The sequence below is a fragment of the Echeneis naucrates genome, chromosome 8, assembly GCF_900963305.1.
Source record: "Echeneis naucrates chromosome 8, fEcheNa1.1, whole genome shotgun sequence".
NCBI classification, from domain to species: domain Eukaryota; kingdom Metazoa; phylum Chordata; class Actinopteri; order Carangiformes; family Echeneidae; genus Echeneis; species Echeneis naucrates.
In genome coordinates this window covers 8,812,296-8,830,756 of record NC_042518.1, presented here as the reverse complement: position 1 = coordinate 8,830,756, position 18,461 = coordinate 8,812,296, and the positions used below count along the sequence as shown (strand labels likewise).

The window sequence follows — 18,461 nt, the reverse complement described above, 5'->3', positions numbered from 1 at the left end:
GGGCAATCTAGGACAGCATTCTTCATCCTCACCCACTTCTGCAGCAGGTGCCTGCCCCAGTTCTGAGACCACAGCCTGCGTTACAATTAATGTTGCCATCCCCATCAGCGAAGCTGTTCATTTACAGCGTCTGCCCTGCCAAAGCTTGGCATGGGCCTCCACTTTGCAAATGTCACCTGGCAGAGGGCATGCCTGCATACCAGAGATACTGCACAGGGTGAGAGCTGTGTTTATTTTCCTTTGCATCAGAAATTATTTGGAGTCACTTAAAGGGGATGTATCCTCATCGAACGCCCCTATTTTTGGCTGGCCAGTGGGGAAAAGCAAGTGTGGACTTGTGTGCAGATAAAAGGCTTCTCAAGACCTGAAGATACGAAACATCTGTTCATAAAGTATGCAGTGTTGCTCTTTGTCAGGAGGTTTTGTACAGTTGCTCAACAAAATGTGGGCCTGGGTTTCCCTCTGCTGGCACCTGACCGTAAAAGCGCTCACAGGGTTTTTCCACAAGATGACGCCACACTCTCCAAACAGAAGGATTCCCTCTGAAGTGGATCCCTTTACTAAACAGCAAAGACATTCATTTCACCCCGCACATCCAGGCCTCACGCTGGGGAAATCTTTCCCAACACAAAACCAAGTCTTGCTTTCTTACTTTCCACTTGCAAGAAGCCACCCTTTATTTTACTTTATGTCATTGTCAGAAACACTGATCAGTTAAAGCAGCAGTTGTGAAGCAAATCTCGGGGTTTGTGTTGTAGTGCTTTGCTGACACTCAGCTCTCGAGGACAAAGGGAAGTTGTGTTGACTGCAGTGTATTACAACGCACCTAATGGTTGTGTAATATTCTGTGCCGCATTTATTGGCTTTAAATGCCAATGAACAAAACAGACGGCACAACTTATTACGAGCCACAGCTACCTTAAAATAACAAGTAATATTAATTATGAAAGAAATAACATGAATTAATATCTCAGATTGAAAGATTTGATAAGACTTTGGTGGCCAACACAAACTTTTAATGATAATTTAACAGATGGAGAGAATTCAGTATTTGTTTGGTTTAGTTTCTATTGGCCAGAGCTTCTCTCTGAGTCTGCATTTCTTTGACTATGAATCATTTTTCCTTTGTTGTTTTGTTGTTCATGCCATCGTAGGTTCTTTACAAAAGCAGAAAGGTGTTTTCATCACTACTCTGCTCAAAATTCATATATTTATCCCATATCTCTCAAACTAAATGAAGAGTGTAGTTTTCAACCGTCGTCTCCATCATTAATGCAGCTCTGGTCGGGTCTTATTTCTGTGGGATCCCTGATGTTCTCACATGACGCGGCTGTTATGTAACGATCACCGGCACCTGATCATCCGATTCAATCTCCGTCAACTCTTCCGCAATAAACTCCGAGCGTCACGTCGGACCTTTTCAAAATAAAACCCAACGTCTGCGGAGACGCGTAGGGTGGGCGGACGGACGGATCCGCTCTTCCGTCCCCGTTGATCTGCTTTCTTCGGCGGACTTGACGCACCGGTGCGTCGCTGCGTCGCTGCGTCGCCGGTGGAGGAGGAGGCGTTGGCGCATCGCGCTCCAACCGCTGCTGCTGACACAGAGAGCGGCTGTCCTGCACGGAAAAGAGCAGGACGCACAGCTGACCCGGTCCATCCGCCTCCCTCTCATCCCGCAGCTGGACGTCCTCCTCCTCCTCCTCCCTTTTTCACCAGCGTAAACAAAAATGATCAAGAACGGACACCACCACCACCAAGTGAACACGGCGGCCGGGAAAGACGCAGGGACGACCCCCGGCGCTGCAGCCTGCAGTCCCGAGAAGAGGAGGAGAAGAATCCGGGTGTGGTGCGATGGCTGGTGAGTGACCGACCGGATCACCGACTGTGTGGTCAAGATGCAGAGATATCTGTGTGGAGCACGGTTTGGCTGGACGGATCAGCCGGTCACGGTGAGGACGGGCCTGCTGCAGGTCTGACAGCGCCGCTGCCTGATCAGCGTGCACGAAACTTTCAGTCAGATATTCCGTTGTGTATTTAGCCCAATGAGTGGTTGATGACTTTTGTTTCACACTGTTACTGCAGCATCTTAGACTTTCTGTTAGTCCCCAGCAGACCTGATGACATAACAACATCAGAAGAGATTTATATTGATGTGCGTTGCATCAAAACATCAGTCAGTCCCTGAGGTTTTTATAAAAGCATTTATAATAATGAGAAAATTGGGTATTTTATTCCGAGCTAGCAGTTTTTTTGCTACATAGGAAAGAGCCATTGCTATTTTAATGTAATCAACAACTTGCACTTAATTAATCCTCAATTAAAACGCCCATTAACCCACACAGCTAACAGCTTTGGCAAAAAAAAAACAACAAAACAAAACACAACAAACATGTTTGAATGTATATATAGATAACACTTAAGGCACAGCCACTCCCACAGTGATGGGCAATGATCAGGGATATTGTTCAAGTGTAGTGATATCCACCAGGCAAATTATTGTTAACTGCTAATCTCACAACATTAAACAGAAGCCTATTGATGTCCTTACACAGCATTCAAATTAGACAATGAATGTGCATGAATTTACTGCAGAAACTCCTCCTTTCTGTCCATCAGTCAACACAATAAATTGTCTGTCTGGTCTCATGGTACACCTTCACCACGCTACTGCTGCGTCTCTAAGATGTTCAGTAGGTGTAAACAAACTTATTATGAAGTTCTAACAACGCCTCTACAGATAAGATGTTTTATTTAGACAGGATGAAATGTGATTAAAAACAGCAAGAATCATATGAGCAGGCCGTTCACATGGCGTGAAATACAGCACAGGTGATGGCTGACAGTGAACACATCGACTAGCCACAGGAAATTAGCACTTGTATTTTTTTTATATCAATATTATCTACAAACTTCTACAAATAACCCAACAATCAGCATTTCCAAGAAGTGAAAGTGAAATAGTTCTTTCCAGCATTCTTGTCGGGCAAAATAACCTTCCTTAACTGGTTTTAGTCCAGAGCCTCATGCTTTTACTCTTCGCTGTGTCCTCTTGGGCATGATTTTTAAAGCTTTTCGGGAAGGCAACAGCACCCATTTCAAAACATCCATTTAGAGCCACAGCGTCGTCTGTGTTTTGAGCTTTGATGGCCACTCATTGTGTGGCAGGAAGCCCTAATGCCGCTGAACACGCTGAACAAGTTTAATGAACTGCTGCGCGAGGAGCTCTTTTCTATAAACTAAATTTTACATTGATATTTGTCGTACTGTGCCATGTCAGACACATCTTATCTGTCTGCACTTCCTGCTGTGTTGTCTTGTATTCCTCAGAGGCAGGACACTTCCTTGCTGCCGCCTGCCAAACAGAATATGGAGGCCAAAACAATGACATGCTGACTTTTATGGGGTAATGCCATCCAATGATAATAAATATGCTTCAAATTTAGCCACTCTGATATCTTGCCATACAGAAGGTTGTCTTTTTTTCTTTTTTCTTTTTTTGAATATCGGCATCTTCGATGTTTACACCAACCCTCGAACAATGGGTGTAAACCGTCTTTTGGTTGCGTTTGTGGTGCACCATAGAGGGTCTTTCCAGAAACAACGTGTACAGATCCACAGAATTATTTTCCACTAAAGGTAGAAAAAGAAAAAAGTGAATTCCCCACCAGCATTGTATTGAGATGCAGGTACATTTTGAACAGCTGGCATTCGAAAAACTTGGGGGAACAGATGAGAGCTTTAACAATGACTGACAGGTCACTCAAAAACGTTTTAGGTCATTGTTTAGATTGTTTGGGTTTTTGTTTTTTTGGGTGCCAAATAGTTAACAACTCCACCTTCTCAAATATGAAGCTTTTATGCTGTTCAATTATTTGAATATTTTGCCATTAGCTTTTTGAACATTTGACAGCCATTTTTCATTGGTTTTTGACTTTTTTAGGGAAAGCGATTGATTTATGGACCCTTTAAGCCTTTAAGATGCCCCCTCATGGGGAAACACCAGATGCTGATGGACAGGAGCTGACTCCATCGTGCCACAGCAACAACAACAACAAAGAAAAAAAGGAATATTTGTGTATGAAGGCCAGGATTATGGTAGCTTTCTCTAGTAGAATTCCTGCCATTTAGGTGTGGCTGCCTATCTGGTTGATGGCATGTTGCAGAATATTTGGGATGCCAGAATATTAACCGGTGGGGTGAACACGCAAAGAGACCCAATGTCAACAGAGCTCATTTCATTAACCCCTCTAACCCCTCCAGCCCACACCTGCTATGACGGCTGTAGCTCGTACAGCCGTGCCCGTCACTGAGCACATTGTTTCCTGAAACCCTGCTGGCCATCGCCGTGCTCTTACTGACATCCAGCATTGTCAGCAACGTGAGAGGAAAATTCCAAGGAAAGAGTGCAGTCACTCCAGCGGCTGAGACGTCTCTGACCCTGCCCCTTCTTCCCCTCACAAAGCAGCAGTCTGTCCTTATTTGTGGCCTCGGAACATAATGACAATGGTTAATGACCAGCCGTCAGAGAGGCATCACCAAGAACGTGGTTAAAAGTCCAATTCCACTGAGTATTACAGGAGATATATGCAAACAAGACAAGAAAATGCTATTTACAGCGTCTGTGAAATAATGGAGTGTTGTTAATTCGTGGGCTTCTCTGAGACATTTGGTACTCTGAGAAGCAGCTTCTGAATTTTTCACAGAGCGGCCACCGGCCTGTTTTTTTTTTTTTTTGCACTGTTTATCGTGGTATTTTAATTTGATACTTTCCAATAGTGTAGCATGGCACTCATTGGACACCTGATTAAAATCTTAAGATGAAATCTTTCCTTTTCCCTATTGTCTTTGCCGGTATTTCACACCCATGCCTCATTATGTTTTGTTAGAATCTGCATTGAGATCTAACCATTTTTTCTCCTGAGAAACTTTGGTGTCGTTGAGGTGTCCGCTAACAGGCTGCACTAATTAATATTTCATCATCCCACGGTGTCACTGTCACGTTCCGTCCCTGCTTAAAGACACAGCAGGAACACGGTGACATGTTTGGCATCTTGATAGAGTAAGACCCCAAAAGCAGCCTCTCTGTGTTACGTAACTCTGTCTGGGTCTCAGCGTTTTCTTCTCTTTTCATTCACCTCCACAAACTCTCCCCCTTCCTGCATTCTTCTGTTGCTGCACCATCGTCTCAAACACACATGGATCTAATTTCAGCAGAGACGCAGTAAAAGTCTCGGCTTTAGACGCCCTTCTTCATGGCTCTTCATGTGTTTCACCTGTGTGTATTTAGACAAAATAGTGGAGTAGGTAGTAAACTCCAGTGTTTTTCAGTCAGGCTGTGTGTAGTGACAAAGCTACGAGGAAGGCACGCCACAGCCTAGCAGAGCTGAAAACAACATGTGATTGTGTTATCGTTTTGGCCTCGAACATACTGTAGCTTTGGCAGCGCTCGTCTGCTCTCTTATTGATTTTTTGGGGAATGTTAGTCATATTGTTGCTCTAGATCTGACTGTTGGGAGTACCGATGTGTAATTTATGGCACTAAAAAGAATGCAGCTACCAGTTTTAATGCTTTTTCCCCACTTTATCATCGCTCCCATGTCTTCACTCTCTAGCTAAAAAGCCGCATTGTTTGCGTAAATTATAGTAGATGTGGTCTCAAAATGACAGTCTTCATTTAATAAATCTTTGGGGATACCTGCCATCACCTTTGTGTCTATTCGATATCAATAGCGTGTTCAAAGAGCAAAAGAAGGAAAATATGATCAGACTGATGTTAGCTGATGTTAGCAGCTGGTGTAAATGGTAGCGATAGGAGGATAATGCCCATCTGCTCTCTGTTACTGTGCTAGATTACCATGTTGCAGTCTCAGTCTCCAATCTGTGCTAATCTAATTATCCACAGATGGTATGCTAGCCTGGGTGGAGAGAGGAGAGAGGGAAAGACACAATGAACGTTTTTTTTTTAATTTTTTTGCTTCAGGAACACTACGAATAGTTCTGCATGGTTTAACCTGCGCACTAAAACTCTGTCAATATCCCCCCAGCCTTTCATTTATTTCACTTATTTACTTAAGTGCATCCAAGAGCACTGACCGAGCAGAATTTAAGGGTGGCTGCCATTTTCATTTTCCTGTCATCAGCAATAAAGCATTGTGTTCTGGGGAAGAGTTGTGCACCTTTTCATTTTGATGCAACTTCTCTTGCTTCATATGTTTTTCCATACCAGCTATGACATGGTGCATTATGGCCACTCCAATCAGCTCCGACAGGCCAAGGCCATGGGAGATTACCTCATCGTTGGAGTGCACACAGACAGTAAGACCCTTATAGCATAATCGTTGTCCTTAGTACACGTACTGTACACCTTCGATGGAGACGCTCTCTCAGCCACTTTACCAGCATTTTTAAAGTCTAGCTCCTCTCTATCCACCTTTTTCATGTCTCTCTCTTCCTTTACAAAATACCAGGCATCGGCTGAGGCCTGTTGACTTAGGAGAGGTTGTTGTGACAGTCGGTGCAGCAACCCAACGAGTGTGTCTTACCCTAATGTAAGACACACTCGCACTCACATATCAGAAACCTTTCCCTCCATCGAAAACATCTCAGCGACAAAGGCAACGCTGCTCTCAGTCTTTGTGAAATGTCATGTAGATGTTTCAGAGGGGGACTCTCTCTCTGTTCTATTAATGTCAGTCTACATTATTAACCACGTGTCAACAGGATCATTTCAACATATTTTGTTGTTGTTGTCTTCAAGGTGAGATTGCAAAGCACAAGGGTCCACCAGTCTTCACTCAGGAAGAAAGGTACAAGATGGTGAGGGCCATAAAATGGGTGGATGAGATCGTGGAAGGAGCGCCTTATGTCACCACCCTCGGGACCCTTGACAAGTACAACTCCGACTTCTGTGTACACGGAGGTACAGAACGTTATTACACAATGTCTTTGGTTAGCCACACAAACAGATACATAATCATTAAAAATACTAAATGCAGTTCCACATTTGTAGCTAAATCATTGATTTTCAATCCAAAATTAATGGACATGACATTGCTTAGCTGATTTATGCAGACAGCATTTCGCTGTCATTTCAGATGATATAACACTAACAGTGGATGGTAAAGACACATACGAAGAGGTGAAGAAGTCAGGACGATACCGGTGAGCTTTCCTCGAGAACACACAAACGATAATAACGCCAGTCAGGATGGGACTGTTAATGTGTATCGTATTGTTACAGAGAGTGTAAGAGAACCCAGGGAGTGTCAACCACAGATCTGGTTGGCAGGATGTTGCTGATGACCAAAGCTCACCACAGCAACATTGTGAGTATGGCATCAATCTACCTGAATGATTTCAGTTTACACTGTGGGTCTAATTCATTCCTTCGGTTCTCTTTAGGATAGCTCAGACTATCAGCAACACACAGACAACTTTGGAAAGGTAGGTACCAAACATATATGCCATCACTTAGTCAAAATCAAATCCTCCATTTACTATCAAAACTCCGGATTCTTTCATGTTAAAGACCACATTCCTGCCTTAGTCAAGTCTTCAAATTTGCTGTGCGAGCCAAATGTCACCATTACTAAACAAAAGCCTTTACTGTGGTCCGACTTAATAATCACGTAATGGGCCTTGCCAATAAACTGTGAATACTAGTTCTGTTCCTGCCTAGGGAAACGAACCAAGAGTCACCATGCTGGGGATTTAAATAGCGTGAAAGCAGTGGAGGGTCTGTTCTCAGTTGAGTGTTTAAGGCTGGAAGCATAATGCTGTGGGTTTGGAAAGGGCTGAATAAATTCACTGAGGATGTGTGGGCCGAATTTCATTTAGCCACTGAAAAAAGGGGATGTTACTATTTACGCCACTGGATGGCAATGATGCGGCGCAGGTCCTTATTCGAGCCTGAACTGTTCAAGATATTGAAGTGTTAGCTATTGTCAGCAACTGTCAGTTTGTACTCATTATGTCTGTTTTTGGATTACGGGGGTCGCATGGTCAGAAGGGCCATAGTCCCTGGACAGGGGTGTCTCAGTTCCTGCAGACTTCACAGAAGATCATCCAGTTTGCTTCTGGCCAGGAGCCTCAACCCGGAGACACCATCATCTACGTGGCCGGAGCCTTTGACCTCTTCCGTATCTTTTGTTGACCACAACAGAAAATGAGATAATTTTTGGAAACAGCCATAGTTGTTGTGGTAACTGCAATCACTTGTGCAAGCCAGAGGAGTGTCAGGTTCAGAATGAACCAATAATCAATGACTCCCTGCTCTCTCCCTTGACTGCTCTCCTGTCAGACATTGGCCATGTTGACTTCCTGGAAGCTGTGCATAAGCTAGCACAAAAGCCATACATTATAGTGGGATTGCACTTCGATCAGGTGAGAATCCTGCTTTCCTTTATGTGAGACTTTGACTGCCTCCCTGAGTTCAGCACTGTCAGACGTTCCTACTTTGGTGGTATTTTTCAGGAGGTGAATCGTTACAAAGGGAAAAACTACCCCATCATGAATGTCCACGAAAGAACACTCAGTGTCCTGGCCTGTCGAGTGCGTTCTTCTTCCTTCTTCGCTCTCCATCAATGAAATCAATGCATCACTTCTTTATTAAATATTTATGTTATTCCTTTTGTGTGCCTTGCAGTATGTGTCAGAGGTGGTGATTGGTGCACCCTTTGCTGTCACAAAAGATTTGCTGGACCATTTCAAGGTAAATAAAGATAAACAGTTTCACTTTCAAATCTAGTTGATATGCATCAAGCTTTAACATGGCTCTGCATCCATAGGTGGATCTTGTTTGCCATGGAAAGACAGAAATATACCCTGACAAGGATGGGTCTGACCCCTATGCTGTAAGAAACACAATATGGATAGTATAAGGAATATTGACGTTGTCTCCAGTGCATCACTATTTTCTTCCCCTTCACGCCCAGGAGCCCAGAAGGAAAGGAATCCTGCGCACCGTTGATAGCGGGAACAGCCTCACCACAGATGCCATTGTGCAGAGGATAATCAAGAACAGGTATTCTATCAGCTGTGAAAGAATATTTTATTCAATTCCCTAAATGAGACGGGTTTAACTACGAGCTCTTTGTCCGATATCTGTTGTCTGACGTAGGTTACAGTTTGAAGCAAGGAACCAGAAGAAAGAGGCCAAAGAAATAGCAGTGATTCAGGCGATGAAGCGAAAAGAGGAGGAAAAGACTAAAGAAAGGGCCCAGGCTGTGCTGTAGGAAGGCCCCAAAAGAGGCTCCATCAACTAAGTCTCATCGTTACACTGACAAGCTCAATTAATCTTAACTCATGTACAGTTAAAACAACCCTTTTATAAGTGTTACGACACCTTCCACACACGATCTTGCCTAATAACAGCAGGTCTTTACAGCAGCCCATTTGTAGCCAGCCTGCTGTGGGATCATCAGGTATACAAATGTGTGCGTGCGTGTGTCTGTGTGTGTGCGCGTGTGTGTGTGTGTGTTTGTGTGTGCGGGGCTGGGTCCTCTATGTATTAATATATACCGCATATGCAAATACATGTTACATTTCAAGAAAAAAGATGAATAAACAATAAATAAATGACACATACAGATATATAACTAACTAGACAAAATAATTGAAAAGTTAGAAGAAGGAAGATGTCACCATATCTTCACCTCTCTATTTTAAGTCTTTTAATATTTTTAATTCCTCAAGTACTTTTATTTGATGTTTTGTTTTTTTTTTTTTTATTAAATATCAAATTTTTAAATATCAAAATATGGGATTTGGGCATGTAAGGAGTAAGTGTGGGGACTTGAAATGCTGGTCAGGCATTGAACTATAGCAATGGGGAGATTTGATTTGTTATTTCCACGGGGCTGTTGCTGCTTTCTGCCTATCAGTGGGCTTAGTCTTCTATCTTTGTATATAATGTATGTACTGTATGTAAAAAGTGATTACAGGCTCTCTGGAGGATTAGAGGAGTTTAAACTTGAGTTGCTTGGAAGTGGGAAGATGGGCTGTTGCGACCTCATGTATAACAAATACCAGATCCTGCTCCAGATTGCACTGACTTCGCAAAATCACCAGAAATGTTTTGTTTTTACGGTTACAGCATTTTTTTTTTGTTTGTTTGTTTGTTTTTTTACTCAGACATGACACCTTGATCAGACCTACACAACTGGCCTTTTGAGTGCAATTGTAATTTTCTTGTTTGTTTTATTTTTTGTAAACCAACTCTTCTTACATTATTCCTAATATAGAAAAACACTACAGAGTTTAACAGACTGTTTTTGACCTTTAGTTTTCATAGTGCAATGAGGGAACAATGACAGATGCTCTTGATCATGAAATAGACCTCTTACTGTCATTTTTGAGCCCTGAACAGTTTAACCTCTGCCTCTATATCAAATGGGATTAAATAATATATTTTTTGTAAATGTATATTTTACTCACCTTCTCTCCATTAACTACTGTATAGATTCATATTGTTTAAAAAGCATAATAATATATCTGTATGTCGAGTTGGAATATATTTAGTGTAGGCTAATCTATGTGTTGATGACTCCCAGTGGACAAATACTGTAGAAACCGACGATGGGACTACAGTATATTGAAAATAATGAGACTAAATCTGCAAAAGCTGCTTGCTGTCTTGTTTTCACTAAAACAAAGTGTGTGTGTGTTGGGGGTGATTATTGTTGTGTGTTGATTTATTTCCTCAATCGTTAGGTAGGCTAAATGAGCAGGCTGCACATTAATTAGTCTCATCATGAAAACCAGCTTCACACTTCGGACACGGGAATGACCTTTGCTCAGAAAAGACGAGCTTAAATCTGCAACACATGAGTCACACGGAGATTGTTAAATGTCAGAGCCGATTATTTTTGCAGCAGACTGATACCCAGCGAAGTTCTGTAGGCTTTTTATTGCAGAAGAAAGGTTAATAGGCTGTAAACTGTTCCCTAATGCGAGCATCCGTTTACACTGGAGTCATTTTTCTAATAAATACTTATAAAAGACCTACAACCTCAGGTGGGATTAAACATTAAAATTAAAATGAGAAAGTAAACGTGTTTAATATTGAACAATAATTGATAGGTAAAAGCAAAAAGTATTTCCATCACTTTCAAATGAGGTTGTTGTTCATCTTTATGTAACAGCTGAACGATACGTTTCCTCACACGGCACTCGACCTCGCCAGACGATTGTTTTTTTTCCCAGCTGACGCGAAGGCATCTCTGCTGCGCACACTTGCTTCTAATTTAAACGTAATTAGCTGTATTTTTTTTTTCTTTTGTTTGTTTGCTTGTTGAAACAAACGACACGTCGGTGTGCAGAGTAGCAATAATGTTTTGTTGTCTCAATATCCTGCCAACCCCACTGCAGGTACGAACCCCATCCATCACTTTTATACCAGACTATATTAGCTACCAATCCAATTCGGTGTGGCAGGAAGAAAAAAAAAGGACTAATGCCTGTTTAATAATTGCTGTTATTTTAAGTTTTAAGTGTCAAATGTGTTTTACCTTTAGTTTAAGTTTAGTCTTACTTTACTACACCCAAAATTAGATAGAAATAAATTTGTACTTGTTTTTACTAACTGCAGTCAGTAAAAAAAAAAAAAAAAAATCAATTCTTCCTTAGATCTGCATGGGACTGTGTTTTCACCAGGATATTACAGAAGAGGGTAAAAAGGCTAAGCTCCAAAGCTCCAAGATAGAACAAGAACTTGTTGAACATGCCAGGAATGAGACGAATGTGGTGAAAATCTTGATGCTTGGTAAGTCGAAGGCAAGTACAAATCTTCACTCCAAAGTGGTGGAGCATTATTTTTGTAACCTGTCAAAGTGAAATGCCTCCTCTGATTTGTGCATCAGGAGCTGCAGAGAGTGGAAAGAGTACTCTGATCAAACAGATAAAGATAATGCACAGTCAGGGCTTCTCAAGGGAAGAACTCATCAGCTTTAAGGTAGCAGGAGGTCGTGAAACCGAAGCATTACGTCTGCTCAGTTTCAGTTTTCAGCTCTGCTGATGCCACTTCGTTCGCCTTGCAGCCTGCAGTTTTAGACAACTTGCTGACCTCGATGAAGTTTGTGCTCCGTGGGATGGGGGTGCTGAGAATAAACCTTGCTAACAAGAAGAACAAGGTGATGTTGTGACACAAAACTTGAACCGATGTGCTGAATCTCCATTTAAACTGCAGAGTTCCATTTTGGTTGTAAACATTTCATTGTAAACCCTTTTTGTCACAGTAGATGTCAGTGTTTAACTGTGCAAATATCCCGAGTGTAAGTTTTTGTTTTTCTAAGCTATTTTTTTTTTTTTGTTGTTCCGTTTAGGAGCACGCCCACTCCATCCTCTCCTGCAGCCAGTGTCTGGGGGACAACCAGGAGTTGCTTCCTTTCGTGGCTCATGCTTTCTGCTCGCTTTGGGCAGACCAAGGTGTTCGTGCAACTGCAGCCAAAGGTTACGAGTTTGACCTGAATGACTCTGCACTCTAGTGAGTAGAATTGTCTCAAGTAATCAGCACTGCAGGATTGATAGAAATGCCAAAGGAAATTTCCCAGGAAGAATTCATTATCACGGAGCAAGAGTTGAGGCGTGTGCTGAGAATAATCTGTCCTTTGACATTTGTGGAATGAGAGGCTTATTGAGAGCAAATTAAAGAGAACAGGTGGAAAGGGAATTTGTTGTCTTTATCAATTTCACTGCAAGTTATGTCCATAGATTATGAAACAAAACTTATTACAAACTTAATACAACACAGCGTTCACTTTTCTGTTTATATAGGCAGAGCAGGTTTTTGTAGTTGCTCTCCTTCAGTTATGCAATTTTGCCCTTTTAAGTTGGTCACAAAAAGCAGCCAGTACGACGTCATGAAATCCTACCTTGGTGCTTTACAATGTTTGGAGCATGTTGAATCATCAGCTGAAGAGTGGAACACATTTTGAGCAAGGCCATTAATGCTTACGCTCCTTGTTTTGTGCTTTTTTTTTTTTTTTTTTTTCATGTAACTCTTCCTGATACAGCTGATAGTGATAGTTTTTTTTTTTTTATTATTATTATTATTTCTGCTGATTTATTTAATATTCCTGTGGGCAGCTTGCTAATTGAGGCTAATGTCATGGTTCAGAACTATTGATTCTGAACTCATGATTTAAAGGAAAATCTACATCTAAGTAGATAGAGAAGTGCTAAAACCTGAAACCACAAACCGACATTACACAGCCTTTTGACCCAAAATGTTGGTCTAGACAGTTCGGTCTGTCAACTTCCCTACTGTTTGGTCGTGTCTGCCCTCTGCATTGCAACTACAACTCCAGAAACCTCACACGTCTCTCTCTGCAGCTCACAGTGCACAATGGTTCAATGGTATAACTTTTTTTGATACTGCATATATCTAATGTAATTATGCTGTGTAGAATGACAGGGAGCAGATGCCACCCATACATGCTAATCCAGTAAGACATAAAGGGGTCATACAAAAATTTATTTAAAGAAAGGATATGTGAAAATGAGTTTTAAAGGATTTAGAAGTTGGTGGTTCTGCTAATATCAGGTTGCTTTGAATAGCCTGAAACATGTCAGAGGTAAAGATTCCTAAACTTTGGTTATGTTTGGCTAATGTGGCTAAGAAGAACTGATACGAGTGAATGAACATATCAGACAAAGGCAGCCAAATCTCTGACCACAGTTTACTTTTGGTGACACTTTCTCTCTTCCTGTTTCTCTCCAGTTTCTTTGAGAACATGAGTCGAATCCTTGCTCCGAACTATATCCCCACTGTGAAGGATGTTCTGAGAGTCAGAGTGAGGACCTGTGGAATCATTGAAACGCAGTTTCAAGTTAATGAAACAGTATTTCGGTAGGCTCAACTTTGATTTGCAACACGATATGCTGCCACTGGCATTACCAACACAACGCTTTATATTGAGTTCATACTGTAAGGATGAAAATGAAATGGTTCACATGGAGCTCATCGAACCTTTTTCAAAAAATAAATTGCCATCATGTTTTACATTTATTGTGAAAGGTAAGATTGAATTCCTGTGCATGCAGAAATATTAAAGCAATATTTCATCACCTTGTACTGGTGACAAATAAACTGATTATATCTTCTACCATTTTATATGAAGGTGGCATTTAAAACCAATTTGTTGTCATGCTAAAATCCCCCTCCAAAACATGGATTGGGTATATAAGTGCATTTTACTATGTTCTTTATGCATGAAAGGCAGAGAATTATACTTTTATAATAGCAACCAAGAGTTGTTGGTGGTTAGACTTACATCTAAAACTAATTGCTATTGTAAGTGAGGGAATGAAGTCAGTCCAAACACATTCTGGGTCTTTCTCATAACTTCTAGTGACCTCTGACACAACAGTACAGCAGTCCACTCAATCACTTTTTCTTCTTTACTCTGTGCCCTCCTACAAGCTGAAGGTACAGCACCCCCCAGGAAAGACAGAACATTGCCTTAACATCGCTGTTACTAACACCTCTGTGTGTAAATGTCTTTATAGCTATTACACAAAAAACTTTGAACATATCTGCGCAAAAAGCATTGTAAATGCATGTCCCAACCATTTCTGTACTTGTGCTTACACCTGTTCATGACATGTTATTTGCAGATCTAATTTTAACCTTTACACTATTACATTTTGGGAAAAGTTTTGGACGACCAGTAATTTAAAAGCCTGTGATAGACAGTGTTGTAACTGTTAGATTTTCTGCAAGGTTTGTTTTCCATAACTGTTGATCACTGATTCCATGAAACTGACCAACAATAACTGAGTGATTCAGTTTGGAAAATGCCTATCAGGTTCGTCAGTGTCCTTAACTTTTAGGCAGTGGATTAAGTTAAATACATCTACAGTCCTTGGAGGATTTAGAGGTTTCGATGCGTTTTGCCATAGTCGCTGTTCATGGACTCATATACACTCAGTTATATACTCTAACATACATATCTAAAGAAGCAGCTTGGTGAAACTCTGGAGACCAAGATTCAAATGTCTCTTGAAGGGACCCTGATGAAAACTGAACCTTGAAGATGGGGGAGGCAGCTGCCTGGGCATGACTCAGACATGAAATATTGATGACTTCACTCTACCTAGTTATTCCAGGAATAAAATGTGGAGGAAGCATTGCAATAAAACATTAATTCCCCCCCTCCCGTTTTGAACTTGTGTTCTCGAAGTAGGGAACCATTCACAGTGCTCCGACTGCTGAATATACCGAAGTTACCAAATCCGTACTGACCAGGTCTTCGTGAATATTACATCCATCTTACAAAAGTAGCTTTAAGCCTAGAATTGGATCAGTATGCTTAACAATGTGAAATGTATCAAATATTTTACTGAATATCTGTGACTCATACAGTTGTGGAGCATTTGGAAAAGTTTTGCTGTCTCTCGACAGTGACATGTAGTATTTTCACTTTTTTGTATGTACACCAAAAGGAGGTATTGTGTGCACAGATTGTTAATTCAGTGCCACCAGACCAAAAAATATACATTTTAGCAAAACTTGTAATAATGTTATTTCTAGCGCTTATTGGATGGTTCCCATGGTAGCCATTTTGACTGCCAACAGAGTAGATCTGTTGCTTCCTGAGATTATACGGCTTTGCTCATTATCTCCAAGTTATGGGCTCACAATTTTATTTTGTTGAAAATTTGCCTGCCGCCAATTCTGATGACATACCTAGAGCAGACACAGACAGTCTCACCAGTTTGGCAGATTCCACCAAATGGCTGAAATCACACGTTATTTCCTCAGTTGTCAGTCTATTAAATCTGAAGAACTGCTGTTTCTTCTCTACAGCTGTCAAGTACCATGGTGAACGCTTATTGTCCCCCGGCTTGTTAGAACTGACTCTTGACCGAGGGGGATAAATGGTTTAATCCCTCTGACATGACTGCTACAATCATGCACTTGGAGACTGTCTGGCCCAAATGGCAACTCATTACCTGTGTCACCAAGACCCGCAGATTCACTTACTGCCATATTGCATTATGAATTGGATTTTGCCAATATTTGAAAATGAAATGGGGTTAAACTTTTGAACTGTCTTACTCAGTGACTTTTTAAGTCAGAAATTTCCATAAACGGTGGTGAGGTGTCTCAGACCCTCGACAACTTCTCTGCCATCAGAAAAGTTGTTTATGCATTTTAGTATGGGTATTAATGAAATAATGGATCTTAAATAATATATTGCATCATGTTGTTCAGTTTCTTCAACTTATGAAATACTTGCGACCAAGAGTTCAGTCTGATTTAGTGTTTAAAGATGACATTTATGGGACATTGAGAAAATTGTGCCCAATGAACGACATTTTTCTCATATTTCATGTGATTCCCGCCTCAGACAGAATAAGGTTTTCTTCTGCTTGTTGACAGGTTGTATGATGTCGGGGGCCAGAGGACTGAGAGGAGGAAGTGGCTCAGTTGCTTTGACTGTATTCAGGTTGTACTGTTTGTTGTGGCCCTCAGCAGCTATGATATGATGCTGGTGGAGGATCCTTCAGCGGTATGAATAACTGCCTGGTTGTGATATCGTACAGTAAATCAAGTGATATTTTGCTGAAGAAACTTCATCTATTTCCGTTGGTTTCCTGATAGAACCGGCTGCAGGAAAGTCTTCAACTTCTGATGTCAATCTGCACCAGCATGGTCTTCAACAACACCTCACTGGTTAGTGTATTTACACATTTTAGAATACAATATTTAACTTTTTCATTATCCTGGCCTTTGCCTGAATGATCGCACAGTCTGCCTGCCCAGGCTGTTTAAAGCTCATCACATTTGGGGGGTGAGCACATCTCTGAGTGGCTTTTTGTTTGATCATTCAGAACTCATCCTTTTTACCATTACGTGTAATATACATAATCGGCATGCAAATTCTAATTAAGATGTGAAGCAGGTGATTTCTTGCTTGGCTGTTTTAACGCTGTTGTAATTAGTTTGTTTGATTTCTTGCATGCTGAGACTTTGTGGGGCGGTTAGTAATGGGCATGAATGACTCATGTTTAGCAGTAGTATTTACCATAGGTCTTATTTAACTGTAAGTGCTTCTGGGCGAGGGTTATCTTCCAACACATTCTTTTTTTAATACGTTTTAAATTCCAGCATAGCAGTGTGTTTATTTGTTTGGGTTTTTTTTTTTTTTTTTAAATCTAGTGCTGAGATTGTTTTCACGTATGAAATCGAAGAATTGCGAAGTGATGGCAAATGCCTCGAAATTTATGTGAAACAGATTGTTGTTGAGGGTCAATGGAAAGTATTCACATTACAGTAAACACACATAAGAGAAACCCCTCAAACTATTAAATGTAAAATCAACAGATTTTCAATGGAACACAATTGACTTTCTCGAAATGAATCACAATGGGGCTTTACAGCCCTAACTAGTTATTAATCTGGTACACGTGCCATATCAGTGTCACTTTCTGCAGTTAAATTCACTAATTTGTGAAAACACAGAGCTGCCTGGTTTTGGCTCAGGGGATGCTCTTGCAATAAGCCAATTGGGGCAGTTGGATTACCTTTTTATATTCAAGGGTTTATACAGTTAACAGTATAAAGACTTGAAATTTCCAGTCTTAAATCAGATTCTTTGCATGCCTTTTCTATAGATCCTGTTCATGAACAAAACTGACCTTTTTCGTGACAAGATCCTTCTTTCTGGGAGACACCTGCGATTTTACCTTCCTAGTTATAAAGGTACTTTTTCTAACTTCTGTCTTTCTCTAACTCTATCACACATGTATCAGGCATGTGAATTGAATACAGATTTTGTGTTTGAGCAAGTGTGAAACATTAATGAAACAGGAAACCGATCAGATAGTCGAATGATTTTGAGGAATCTACTGCAACATTGATGTCTACATTCCCTTCCATCTTTCTTAGCTGTGGCTCAACTGCTTCTCAAGAGATGACATAAGACTTGGAGGTCTTTGTTTAGGACCTTGAATTCCTCGTGGAATTGCTTACATTTCTTTTTATTGTTTTGGGGGATGCATCCCTGTGTCCTCCATGTCTGCTGGGAAATTAGAATTCCCTCTGTGCAGGGTCACTAGTCATACGTGTGTTTTTGCATCTCTTATTCTGGACAGACCATGCTTGTACATATTTCACACTCATTCCCACGCAGCATCTTTTTTTTTTTTTTTTTTTTTTTTTTTAAAGATAAATGTTAAAATGAGCTCATACTAGTGCTTTTTTTGTTTTATCTATATATAATTTCTCTGAAAATATTCAATCTTTTCTTCCTTTTCCACACCCAGGAGCAGATGGCGACGTGAATGCGGCAGCCCACCACATCACTGCCATGTTTTCATCATGTAACACCAGGCCTGACAAGCCCACGTACCACCACTTCACTACGGCCACTGACACCACCAACATACAGGTGGTGTTCCACATGGTCATAGATCAGATTATCAAGGATAACCTCTCTGCTGTCGAGCTGCTGTGAAGG

General features: G+C 41.0%; 2 protein-coding genes across 7 annotated transcripts; both read left to right on the top strand.

Annotated features, from left to right (window-relative positions):
• The first annotated feature begins 1,627 nt into the window (after nt 1–1,627).
• LOC115047538 (ethanolamine-phosphate cytidylyltransferase-like) lies at nt 1,628–9,684 on the top strand. Of its 6 annotated transcripts, none has more exons than XM_029508534.1 (13): nt 1,628–1,858; nt 6,227–6,315; nt 6,758–6,919; nt 7,095–7,161; nt 7,241–7,325; nt 7,402–7,443; nt 8,009–8,138; nt 8,300–8,382; nt 8,473–8,550; nt 8,645–8,710; nt 8,787–8,852; nt 8,934–9,022; nt 9,119–9,684. In XM_029508534.1, exons 1-13 carry the CDS (start codon nt 1,728–1,730, stop codon nt 9,231–9,233), a joined length of 1,203 nt encoding a protein of 400 aa, XP_029364394.1. In that variant the 5' UTR covers nt 1,628–1,727; the 3' UTR covers nt 9,234–9,684. The 6 variants fall into 6 exon arrangements, with proteins under 6 accessions (XP_029364394.1, XP_029364393.1, XP_029364392.1 ...); XM_029508533.1 differs by having other exon boundaries at nt 8,006–8,138; XM_029508532.1 differs by having other exon boundaries at nt 7,991–8,138.
• A 1,644-nt stretch (nt 9,685–11,328) lies between these two features.
• LOC115047904 (guanine nucleotide-binding protein G(o) subunit alpha-like) lies at nt 11,329–18,458 on the top strand. Its single transcript, XM_029509122.1, has 10 exons — nt 11,329–11,367; nt 11,626–11,761; nt 11,859–11,950; nt 12,036–12,128; nt 12,321–12,481; nt 13,718–13,846; nt 16,382–16,511; nt 16,604–16,675; nt 17,617–17,704; nt 18,268–18,458. The coding sequence occupies exons 1-10, from the start codon at nt 11,329–11,331 to the stop codon at nt 18,456–18,458; spliced, it is 1,131 nt and encodes a 376-aa protein (XP_029364982.1).
• Nucleotides 18,459–18,461: the final 3 nt, after the last annotated feature.